Genomic DNA, 12,941 nt, shown 5'->3' with positions numbered 1-12,941 from the left:
TTCAGGTACATGTTTTCTGTTCAGAGATCCAAAACAAGGGGCAGAGGTGAATCCTTCATGATGGATATGCACCGAAGTTCTACTAATAAAGATAATGTTTTGACATTTTGATGCACAGATGTCCTTCAAGGATGCATCTGCAGTCATAACATATGGGTTGTCCTGCCTTTATGGCGTAAAATCAAAGCAAACTTTTGTTGAGCTGAACTGGTTTGTTGTATTGCTTTTTGTTGTCTGTCTTAGTAAAGCCCTAGGAGGTTGGGTAAAAGCACATTTCATTAAGATAGCCAACACTGTGGCTGTTTTGTTTTTTCCCCAGAAAGTTTCTTCTCCATGTGTCTGACAGGTGAAAACCTGGGTCACTATATATGTTTTCTCTAGGCCATAGAAGTATGGCAGGTTTTGTGACTACTTTTCAGCAGGGTATGTTGTAACCTCTTGACTGAAGGCCTCCCCTTGGGTAGCAGACTGCTTTAATACTCATGCCACATATACAAAGTATTAATGTAGCAGTGATCCTGATGATGAACACAGTGTGGCTATGTGAGCTGCACTAGGGACTCCTACCCATCTTGTATCAGTTTTTAAGCCTCTGCCACTTCTTCAGGAGGCTTGGTAGAGAAAATGTAGACCCCCCTTAGGGTATGATCTCCAAATACAGTATGCATGTATTTTGCTTGGGCTGGCAGTTTTTCATTTTGTGTATGTTATTGAATTTACTGCCTAAAAATAAGAGGCACTTCCATTTAGACTTTTAATGTAAGAGAAGAATAACGCTTTGATTTAAAAGTAGGGTATGGAATAAATCATCAAATGTATTTGAGTGAGTGCTGTAAAAGTTAGAGACTGGTGTACTGACTGATAAGTGTGTGTGTATGCGTTATGACTTTTGTGGATTGTAGATAGTAAATACATAATGTATATAAGATTCATCTGGGACTTGCTGTGTAAGTGGATGAGAGAATTATGATTTCAAGGACCTTTTGTATGGGCAGTGAGAATGTCTGGGCAGGTATTTGAGGTATATGAGTTGTTTAATGTGAAGACGGTCATTTGCTGTGATTGTAAGATGCAGTTTTATTCTAAAATGTAAAGTGAAGATTCTTTAACAGCAAATGGATCATGGATAGAAGTATCATTCCACTCCTAACTGCCTAGTTGGAAGCATGAGTACAACCCCGTGCACAAGAATAGACTGCATCTAGTTTCTTTGATCATTTTGATAGATGTACACATAACACCCTGTGACATATATCGAGAATGAGTCATCGCTCAAGTTTAAATGTATTTGATGCCCATACTTCTTAGTGGGACTGCTAGTGGCTTTGTAGCCAAGCGCACACCAGATGTTCATGTTACACTGCTGCAGACATTACACTTGGGTTATCCTGCCGTCAGGTGGTCCTGCAGTCGGCCAGAGTTCCAAAGTCTTGGTCCGGCGTCGATTACTGTCGCCTCCTCCCTGACGTCAGTGCGACAGGGGTATATAAGATGCAGCCTACGCCATTTTCTTCAGTCTTTCTTGCCGCATGGTGCCCGAAGCAAAAGCAGTTCACAAGTGCCGGTCGGCCGTCTCCTGAGATTTTCATTTCGAATCCAGAACCGAAGTCTTCTACAAAGCTAAGTACCCCATTGGGGAAACTTTTTCTTGCCTCAGACCCATGTCAGTAAAAGTTAATAACTGTATTTCTTGTGGGAAGCAAATACCTCATAAGGATTTCCATTCCTATTGTATCCCATGTCCAGGCCCTGACCACAACGTTACGGGTTGTCGGTTTTGTGCTAGGTTTAACAAGCGCACTATTAAACGTAGATTTGATTTTGCCTGACATTATTTTTTAGAAAATTCAATTATAACATACCGTTGGAACTTCCAACCAGAATACACAAAAAGCGCAAAGACAAGGATAGGCATCCGAGGCCCAAAACTGACGATGAAGCCTCTTCTAGGCCAGTCACCAGTGCTCCGGTTTTCAGCGAAGTGCCTTTGCAGCCCCTGACGACCGCTTCTGTAGAACCACAAGCCACCTCTGACTCCCACATGGAGATGGCTGGGCCTTCGGATGCACAAGCTCTTCAGCCTACAGAGACTAACCTTTCAGAGGGATCCGGAGCAGCTGAGGTACCCACAGCTACAGAGGGTAACCTCCGACCCACTCAGTTAAGCATTAAACCCTCAGCTAAGTCTAAGCCTCCTTTAAAGTCAAAGAAACAATTACAGCATTCTCCAGGACAGGCCTCCATGCCTAAGAAACAAATGCATGCTCAAAATGGCCGAAGACCTAATTACTCTGATCAGGGGGTCCCATCCCCTTCCTGATAAAAGGCGTAGACAGGATGCAGACTATGACTCATCCGACCAGTTGTCCATCTCTTCTGATTCATCCTCAGGCCTAGGATACTCTTTACCCCCTTATGAGAGGATTCTGTAGCTGAGGAATCAATTCCATCAGCCTCACCGCCTGAGGACGACTACTTTGGGGAAACCCTACATACCATGAGGGAGCATTTCCACTGGGAAGGCCAGGATTACTCAGAATCCAAGAAAAGGCTCAGAGACTTCCTTTTATTACCTCAACACAGACCCCTTGCTATTCCACCAGTGTTCGATATTGTGGATGGTTTATACTGAATCCAGCTTAAATCCTGATTCCTTACCTCCAGCCCCTGTTAAACCTGACCGATACTACAGAGTCCCTGACTCACACAAATTTCTGTATAAAAGCCCTGTCGCTTACCCTGAAACTATTTCTCAGGGACCCAAAGGAGTTAAGGCCTCATCAGCCAAGAATCCAGTGCCCTCTGACAGAGATTCCAGAGCATTAGACAGATGGGGAAAGAAAGTATATACGTCTGCAACTTTAGCAATGAGAGCCTTAAATTGCCAGTTTCACATGCTAAAATATCAGCAATTTTTACTGTCTCAGTTAAAACAAAAAATGCTTCCAGAATCAGATCCGCCTAATTTTAAAGAAATGCAGGATTTATTGCATGCAACTGAACAAGTGGGAAAGCATACTTTGCAATGTGGTTTTGATTCTCTAGAGGCCTCCTGCAGAGCAGCGTTACAGGCTCTGTCATTAGAAGACATGCTTGATTAAAAGAACATACGTTACCAGATCATGTTAAAGCAAAATTATTGGATGCACCTTTGCAGCAGGATGTGTTATTTGGATTTAAGGCAGACAAGGTATTAAAGAAATGGAGGATAAGGCAAAATCTATGCAAACGGTGAAGGATTTCTTACAGGTTCAGCCTCCTAGATTTAGCAGAAACTGGCCAACTAAGAATTGGTCCTTTCCAATTACAGACAGACCTCAAAGGGGAAGATACAGACATCCAAGAGGTAGAGGTCAAACACAAGGTCCTTACAGGCCTCGACAATGGGTTGCATCAGGCCAGAAAGAAGGGGAAGACTGGCCACAACCATATAAAAAGCAGCTCCAATGACTTCCCACTACAGCTGCCAAAGAAATCCTTCTTGGCAGCCCCCTTGGGAGGAAAACTGGCACTCTTCCACAATTGGTAAATGATCACCAAAGACAAATGGGTTCTCAACATTGTATTTCAAGGTTAGAGGTTCCACTTTCACACTCAACCAAGGTTAAAAGGAATGCCAAATCTACCACCAAATCAATGGGAAGAGGCTCAAAAACAAATTATAGCACTCATGGATATGAGAGCTATTCAAAAGGTACCATCGTAGGTTCATAGGTTGGTACTAGGATATCGGCCCCAAGGCCTATGCAAGCCTAGACATAACAATTCCCTGCAATTTTTTTCCCACAATATTTACCTCTCTGGGTCCCTGTCTAGCAGGGTGACTGACATGATCCCCGGGGTGAATTTCCTATCTCCCATCCAATCATCAAGGTTCGTTTTGAAGAGGGCCAATGAGGTGCTCTGCTTGACATGTATGGGCAGTCTATTCCAGAGTATGGGGAGTCTCTGGGTCAGGAACCTATCCCTCCAGCATGTTTTGTTCAATGTACAGGAGCAAGGACAAGGATTTTACTCAAGACTCTTTCTGGTACCCAGAAAGGACAAAGCCTGGAGGCCCATTCTGGATCTTTCATCTCTAATCACTTACCTGGATGTTCCGAAATTCAAAATGTTGACATTACAGCAGCTTCTTCCCATGCTGGGAAAGAAAGCTTGGCTCGTGACTTTGGACCTCAAAGAGGCATACCTGCATGTCCCTATCAGACAAAACTGCAGAAGATACCTCAGATTCATAGCTGGTTCAATGCACTACCAATTCTCTGCACTGCTCTTTGGCTTATCTACTGCACCCAGGGTCTTCACAAAGTGCCTGGCACCAGTAATTGCATTTTGCAGACAGAAAGGAATTTAAATTTATCCGTACATGGACGACTGCCTGATTCACGCAGAGAGCAAGGACATTCTTCTACAGCATCTGCCATTTGTAAAAAAGTTATTAAGTTGCCTGGGGTACACAGTAAACAAAAAGAAATCAAAACTAGTGCCCTCGCAAGAGATTCTATTCCTGGGTGCCAGCTTGAACACAACGGCCCAGATGGCTGATCTCACGCCAGACAAACAAGGACAACTGACTCAATACTTTCAATTGATGGCAACAAAGACCCAGCTCCCTGCAAGAAAAATTCTGCAGGCCTTGGGTTACATGGCATCCTGCATACTACTAATTCCATATGCCAGACTGCATATGAGGAAACTACAATGGTACCTAAAGAATGTATGGTCTCAACACTGTCAAGTTTGGAAACAGTTATACCACTAATCCCTTGCCTTCAACAGGAGTTTCAATGGTGGGCTCAAGCTTGTCACCTCAACAAGGGACAGCCTTTTACACAACCCACAGCCAGGCAAACACTGACAACTGATGCATCAGATTACGCCTGGGGAGCACACATGGCAGGCAAAATCAGGGCACGTGGACCGCAGAACAAAGGCATCTTCACATCAATCAAAAAGATGCTATCTGTACAAAATGCGATTATAGATTTCAAGGACCTGCTGCATCCAGGACAACTACTACTAAAGGACAGACACCACCACAGTTATGTGGTACATAAACAAGCAAGGGGGCACTCACTCCTACCCCCTATGCAGACAAGCTATGACCTTATGGAACACAGCTAATTCCTGCCAGGAGAGAAAAACACACTGGCAGACGACTTAAGCAGAAACATCATGGATCCCCACGAATGGGAGTTGAATCCACAAATATTCAGAATGATAACACAGAAATGGTAGAGTCCGGACATAGATCTGTTTGCATCCCCAATAAACTGCCAGCTACAAAAATTCTGCACAAGGAGTTGCCATCCACAAGCATGGAAAGTGGATGCCCTCTCATTCAGCTGGAAGAACCTACAAGTATATGCTTTCCCACCACTACCTCTCCTGCCAAAGGTACTCATAAAAGCCAGGCAGGAAGAGCCGAAGATGATCCTGATTGCACCAGACTGGCCACGCCAGCACTGGTACCCAATCTTAAGGAGCTTAGCACAAGGACCACCCTGGATTTTGCCTCAAATCCCACATCTGCTGACTCAGCACAACAAACAAATACTACACAGCCAGCTAAAGACCTTAAACCTAGCTGCATGGAAGATTCCTTAGTCAAGCAAGCAATGCCTCTCTCCAAAGCTGTTATGGATGTCATTCTGGAGGCCAGAAGGCCTAGTACCAGGAAAGCCTATTTGGATAAATGGAAGAGATTCTGTGCCTGGAACCAAGCTCACAGCCTTGACCCTCCTGTCCCAAACATTCCTCAGATACTACAATACTTAACCGAGATGCTGGACAAAGGACTTTCCTCATTTTCCACCAGGACAGGGTGTCTTTACGAACTAACACTACTTTTATGCCAAAGGTGGTATCCAGTATGGCTCTAAACCAAACTATTTAACTGCCAACTTTTTATCCTAAACCACAGAATAAAGGAGAGAGACTAATGCACTCTTTGGACATTCACAGGCAGTTACACTTCTACTTGGACAAAACCAATGCTTTCAGAAAATCTGAGCAATTATTGGTAGCATATGCTGCAGGAGCACAGGGAAAAGCCATTTCAAAGCAGACTATTTCAAAATGGATAGGACATTGTATACGTTTCTGCTACACATACCATGGAAAACCTGTACCTAGCAGCATTAGATCTCGCTCCACCAGGGCAACAGCCACTTCAGCTGCCTACCTCAGAGGAGTACCTACCAAGGATATTTTGGAAGCGGCAACTTGGAGTCCTGTACACACCTTCACCAAGCATTACTGTCTACCTTTATACTCTAAATCCAGAGCTGGCTTCGCCACTGCAGTGCTGCAGGGCCTTATAGCCACCCCAAATGCCTTATCGGACCAGCCACCCTTCCTCAGCTTTGGGATTCTACCCATGTGTAATGACTGCAGCAGTGTAAGACAATGAACATAGTACAGTTTTGTACCTACCATAAATATAGAAGTTGGAGTGTAGACACTGCTGCAGTCCAGGTTACCCTCCCTCCATCCCTTCTTACTGGCTGGTACGTACCTATTTCTTCTACCCTTACTACCTATGGGGAGTATTTGCTGGTAGCTTTAAGTTGTTTGTTGCTTTTCTTATGTATGTTTTATTAGCAATTGGAATTGCCTACATATTTAGAGGCACCTGACATCTGGGGCAAGAAAAATTGAAGAAAATGGCGTCGTCTGCATCTTGTATACCCCTGTCGCACTGACTTCAGGGAGGAGGCGACAGCAACCGACGCCGGACCAAGACTTTGGAATTCTGGCCGACTGCGGAACCGCCTGACGGCAGGATAACCCAAGTGTAATGACTACAGCAGTGTCTACACTCTAACATCTACATTTATGGTAGGTACAAAACTGTACTTTGTGCATCCTACCAAAGTATAACTGAAATGTTTATTACAGTTTAAGAAGCTGAAAAAAATTCATCCAGATGCATTTGTAATTTCCACTTATAAGTATGTTATCAAACAAAATAAATTTGAGTAATTTCCTGTGTAGTACAGAATGTTTTTCCCTAATTAGGAAAGAGGAACCAGCAAGTACATGGCATGTGCATTATCATGTCAATTTCATGTTTTTTAGCTATTTGCTTGGAGAGAGAGAGGGGAAAAAAACCTATGCAGCCCCCCTTCTCATTGTCATGCTTTTACAGGACCCCATTTCTAATATGTATGCATTCTAGCTTATCCAATTAGTAAACTTTGAGGCATTTGTTGAAAGCAAAATAATGTACTCTGCTCTTGACTGAAGTAAATTGCATTGTTTTCCACTATTGATTGTAGGGGAAACAAAGTACACCATTTTGTTTAAAAAAAATGTACACTTGTGTTCACAAGTGTCAGTAATGCTAGCATACTGTTGAACTGCATCATGGGGGAGACAATGCACAGCTTTTAACAAAAAAAAAAATGCATTGCTCTGACAAACCATATTTGGTAACTGGTAGCTATGTAAATTTACACAACTGAAGGAAAGATCACATGGAAGCAATGTTTAGCATTATAGTGTTGATTTAAAAGCAAGTTACATCTCTTCACTTCCTGAAACTTGAAAGCTTAGGCAGTTTAACATCATTCGCACTGCATTTTTGTATATATGCTTTGACAATGTCAGGGATGGTCTGCTTCTGTGTTCTGATGACCAATAAAACTATCAAGCTCTTTACGGTGAATCTACTACTGCATAAGCTCGAACTGTTGCGTACTCACAGTATCTCCAATGCATGAAAACCACTGTCTGTGCTACCATCAAACCTCTATGTAAGTTGGAAGCAGTGGCTCTTTTTGCCTGTGTTGTATGTGCAGTAGTATATTGCAATCGTTTTGTTGCATTAACTGTTAGCATGTAACTGGTGTGTGTGTATGGGGGTCTTTTCATTGAAAAACTGAAGTAAATGTATTCCAAAATGTTTGACTTGACTGTACATATGTGGTCTGTCTTCAGTCTGAGTACTGAAGGGGATTAGTTGTAGTAAAGGCAAATTCAAAATGAACACTAGCTCACTGTTGGTGTAAGGGTAGTGTATTAGCAAGTATGTATTTTCCAGAATCAGTATCATAAACTGGGCTTTTTTTCTTTTTTTTTTTTGTGATGAGTTGTACTGGAATATTACAAAAGTACAGTGCATAAGCTCTGTTTACACTGCCTGTTGTATAACATTTAGTAAGATATTTATAAATCCAGCCATTTACCTTCTCTATGAACCGCTTTATATGCATGCAGTTATCTACAGATTTTTTTTAACTGTTGCTACATCATTTTTACTGCCTGCTGTAAGTTTAGAAATATATTATGTGCACCAGTTAGCTGTGCCATAATGTCTTTTTTTTTTTTTTTTAATTTACAGACCCAACCGATACCTCCTGTATGATTTGGTAGAATACATATATGCTGTTACACACCGAAATTATTTCCCATACCCATTGCCGCGTCCTTTATATCAGTGAGTATATGATGATTTTTGTTATTGTTGTGTGTTATTTTCAGAATTAAACATGTATTGTCAAGGAAGAAACTGTCCATTTAAATTTCTTTGAAGATACTTCAATCCAGTTGTCTTATGTGTGTTTTTCATCACATTTGCAATAAACTCTTTAATTTTGTGACATTTCATCCCTTATTTCTACATAACTCTGCCATTTCCTGACGAGGCATGTTTTCCAAATTTCAGCTTTAATATTTAGCATCACTTTAATGTAAGATTTACTGCAGCAATCCATTTTTTTTTATGGGAGCTTGTTCCGTGTAGTTATCCTCGGTAGCATGTTCCTTTGAAGGCAGAGTCATTGAGTTTGCTGTCAGTGGCCACTTGCATTAAATAACAGTAAACATCAAGAACCACTAATCACTGTATTTTATGATGGTTTGTTGGGCTATGTATATTGTTCATGATGTTGCTTTAACAGTTTGTGTGGAGGAAGTTAAATTATGTGGTTCATCAAACTGCGAGCTTAATTTAACTATACTGTTGAATGCTACAGACAGTGAGAGGGCACATTAGTGTGGTGTTTGCCCAGTGAGAGGGAACATTTTTCATTTATTGTAGTGTTTGCCATTTCTTCGCAGTTTAAGTTAGTGTGGTAAGTACGTTTTTGTGCTTTCAATTCAGTTTTGAAAGGGTTATGGGTGTGGTAGCTGTTTAGATATTTTTTGATTAAGTGTAGAAGAATACAGTGGACTGCACCTTCAGTGGATCATCAACCGTCAAAGTTGTGTAATCTAAATACTCTACATAATTAGTAGAGACTTGACCACATCTGACGTTACTCTATAGTTTTTTAGTGCGTGGAGCAAGGTAATTACGCTCCAGTATTCGGAAAGACAAAACAGTTAAGAGCTAGTGTGGCACACAGTCTGACCATAACAATGTTAAGTACCCGCAGCTTAACTTTTTAAGGTTGGGTTCCACTCTAGGCAGTAAAATCTGCTACTACAGAGCAGCAAATGATAGCAGCAGAATAAAAGATTTTGTTCTGCCTGTTATCTGTACTGTTAAGGTGTCCCTTCCTCTTACAAACAGAGAACGTTACTAGGATAACAGGAAGTGAGCCCGCCTGCGTTTTCTGTGAAGGGTACAAACTCTGAAACTTAAGTTTATGTATTCATTGACCTCAGTCCTCCGTGATTTGTCTGTGTTTTAAGAGAAGCAGACCAAGCAAATGAGGCAGAAATCTTTACATTCTGTGAAAATCTGAAGAGAGGCATTGCAAGGTGAGAATAACTCTGCTACATTGCCTTTCTGACAGCACTCGCTAAGTGGCAAAGTGATTTACTGCTTTGAAAGCCTGCAAAACACTTATTCTTTTTCCTGTACCTAGTAGTACATGGAGCAGATAAAGCTCCATGCAGTACAAAGAATTGGCATCTGATTTCAGGCATAACCCTAAATTATTTGTTCTTGACATGGATGCCAGGATCCATCTCTTGAACTTTGCTCTCGAGTTGAATTTTTTGGCATCCGTGTCTCAAACACTAATAAACAGATTTATGGTTGGGGAACTGATCGTAATTTTCTATATTATAGTTGGCACACGTCTATCACAACTAGCTTTTTATTACGGAATAAGGCATGTGTTTGATTTGCTGTGTTGTCTGCTTACTTTATTGCCCCCCCCTGCTAATATTAGTGAGTTTGTATTGAGTCGTGTCTGTAGATAAACTTGTGCTAGAGATTTTCTTTAGGGGACGGAAGTGCCCTTCCAAGTAAACTTGATGATAGACCCACTGTTTGGAGACATGTTTGTAGTGGATGCTAACCAAAAAGAGGATGTGCTCCTGGTGAAGTTTTTTTTGTTTTCTTTGTTGAATATTCTGTATGTGCATGCTGTCATGGGATGAAAACTGGATAACTAACTCCTTCCAGTGTTGCTTTTCAGGCCATGTTTTTGAACATCTTAATCTCCTGTTTAAAAATTGTGTCTGTGTGTCTGTGTGTCTGTGTGTCTGTGTGTCTGTGTGTCTGTGTGTCTGTGTGTCTGTGTGTCTGTGTGTCTGTGTGTCTGTGTGTCTGTGTGTCTGTGTGTCTGTGTGTCTGTGTGTCTGTGTGTGTGTCTGTGTGTGCAACTTTTTTTCTGATATTACCTTTTGCCATTGCTAAAAGAAAAAATAGGCAATCTGTGTAAGACCTTGAAACTAGATCTTATTTAACCTTGTAGTGTAGAAAGTCTCCAAGTGCCTTTTTTTAGTTTAACAATGCTAAGTGACCAACTGTCTAGTAATGTTTTCAAAAAACACTGGTCCATCTGTAGATTGTCGAAATGTATCTAACCTTTAGTTTCACAAGCTGTTATGCCCTCAGTCATTTTGCTTCCTGCATTTGATTTTATATTGGGGGAGGGGTCAGTTTATTAACACAATTGGAGTAATAGTGAGTATAGGATTGAGGTGGAAAAGAAAACACAGATTCGGATAGCATTACTACTATGTGGTAGTGGCAGAATTAGTCCCTGGCGCTTTGGGTTTAATGCGGCGTCAGTTTGAACTTCTCTTTAGTCTGTGGTCTGAAAGGAACCACTTGTGTTTTTTTTAACCCATCTTAGAAGTTAAGCATTATGTGGTAGTGTTACTGTAACAGGTGAAGCAATTATTTTAGTTGAGAGTCCATATGAAAGGTTTCCCATCTTGGTAATAACATAACTTTGAGTCAGAAGCTTTCATTACTTGATGTTGATCTCCTTGTGGTTTGCTTAAATCTTTTTATCTTCGCAGCGTATTATTTAAAACAGTTGGTGTACTGCTTACTCATGGGTGCTAGAAAATTTCAGTTGACCAATTCCAACTCGGGCATATTTGCACTAGGTTCAGTTGACATGAAATTGCCTTCTAGCAAGACAGCTTTTTAATGCAAGTCATTACTGCTTTCATAATTAAACTAATGTTTAATAGGGCTGTAGCATAGAATGTTCATCGGTCATTATCAAGTTGATAATCTGAAATTTTACACATAAAAATAAGGATACTTATGCTGGGAACATTCAGCCACTGACACCAAGACGGAGTGTGAAGCTTGCCTTGGCTATACATCAGAAGGATCATTGTTGTAAGATTTGTTTCTGTATTGAAATCATTTTGTAAAAAGAGAATGCCACTCTTTGGCCACATTCTTTGGCAGTGGGATTTGCTTGTGTTCGTCTTTTCTGTAGGACTAAGGCTGTCAGAACAGCCGTAAGAATTGGCACAGGAGCAGTCTTGTTTCTGAAACAGTAGAAGTAGTGATCAACTGTCAGTTAATGTGCAGCTTGCTGGCTTTTCACCTGAAGGTTGAATCACTGGTGTGCAAAGGATTCCCATTTCCCCATGCTGGTGTGACCTCTGAGTTGATATACATAAATAGGAGTGTGGGGGTGTACCCCCATATTGGAGAATACAGGGGGGCTTTCCTTCCTTCAGTATTTTATTTTCGTACAGTATAAGATTTATACTGTTTTAGTGTAAGCTGATTCTTAGTTTCTTTGAGGTTTGTAACCCTTGTAATGTGTTTTATGGCTGTTTGAGAATGTTAAACTAAGTTTCTGTACTAAAGTTTCTCATTACCTCATACTTCCAAAGCTTTGAGTTACTCTTGGCCGATATACCCATTAATTAAAAGCTTCATTTGAAAGCTTTGACAGTAAAACTTGCTGTTCTTGCAGTTTTTTTTTCTCTAGGGCTATGATTGTTTGAGGTGATTGAGTAGACTATTTTCATTTAAAATGCGATTTTGGCAGCATTTTGTATGTGAAACATTTCTTAAGTTTATACTAGATTCCTTGTCTAAGGCTAGTTTGTGTTTGTTTATTTGGGGTTGAAATTAACCTTCATGTTTTAAAATTGGGGTACTTTGTGACGTGCATTTTGTGTTTAGAGCAGTTACTGCAGTCGCTTGTCATTTTAGTCAGTGCAATGTTCAGAATAGAGTCCCTGTAGAAATAGATCTTGCTATTTAGAGGGCGAATAGTGTTTTTTGTCTTTTTTTTTGTTTTTCTTTTTACTGGGTTGACCATGCAGTCAGTATTTGGTATTAATCTAGCTAGTTTTTTTGTCCCCTGATGACTCTGATATGGTGCCCCCCCCCCATCTAAAAAAAAAAAAACAAAAAAAAAAAAAAAGCCTAAACGTATGGATTCTGACTGTGGAGTTTAGGCAATCTATCTGACCACTCACCTTCTGTTACTTCCAGGTTCACCCAGTGTGGTTTTAGTACCACAGTTGTGTATGACATGAGTCAGACACATCCTCCTGGGATGTACAATTACCTGCTTCAGGTAATGGAAGAAGCAAACTGTTGAGCTGCAGGAGATGTCAGGGATAGAGAATCTTTTGCTAGTGTTGAACCACCCCCGGAGGGATTCTACCACTAGTGTGCATGCAAGAGAGTCCTAAGACCATTCATGTTGTAAGGGAGCTGTCTCTTACTGATGTTCTTCATGTTTCACTGCTGCAGTCATTACCTGTGGGTTATCCCT

The 12,941-nt window shown here is 41.1% G+C and overlaps 1 protein-coding gene across 1 annotated transcript in view; it reads left to right on the top strand.

The window, feature by feature from the left end:
- NDUFA9 (NADH:ubiquinone oxidoreductase subunit A9) overlaps nt 1-12,941 on the top strand; it is a gene marked incomplete in the record, with an annotated part of 561,760 nt that overhangs the window by 389,048 nt on the left and 159,771 nt on the right. Inside the window, 1 exon segment of the mRNA XM_044087558.1 lies at nt 8,345-8,440. Coding sequence (XP_043943493.1) covers nt 8,345-8,440 — 96 coding nt within the window.

Source organism: Protopterus annectens, chromosome 11.part0, assembly GCF_019279795.1.
Source record: "Protopterus annectens isolate FY-2018-M chromosome 11.part0, PAN1.0, whole genome shotgun sequence".
In the NCBI taxonomy this organism is placed as follows: domain Eukaryota; kingdom Metazoa; phylum Chordata; order Ceratodontiformes; family Protopteridae; genus Protopterus; species Protopterus annectens.
The sequence above is the reverse complement of the archived record's forward strand: the minus strand, read 5'-3'. Positions and strand labels throughout refer to the sequence as shown.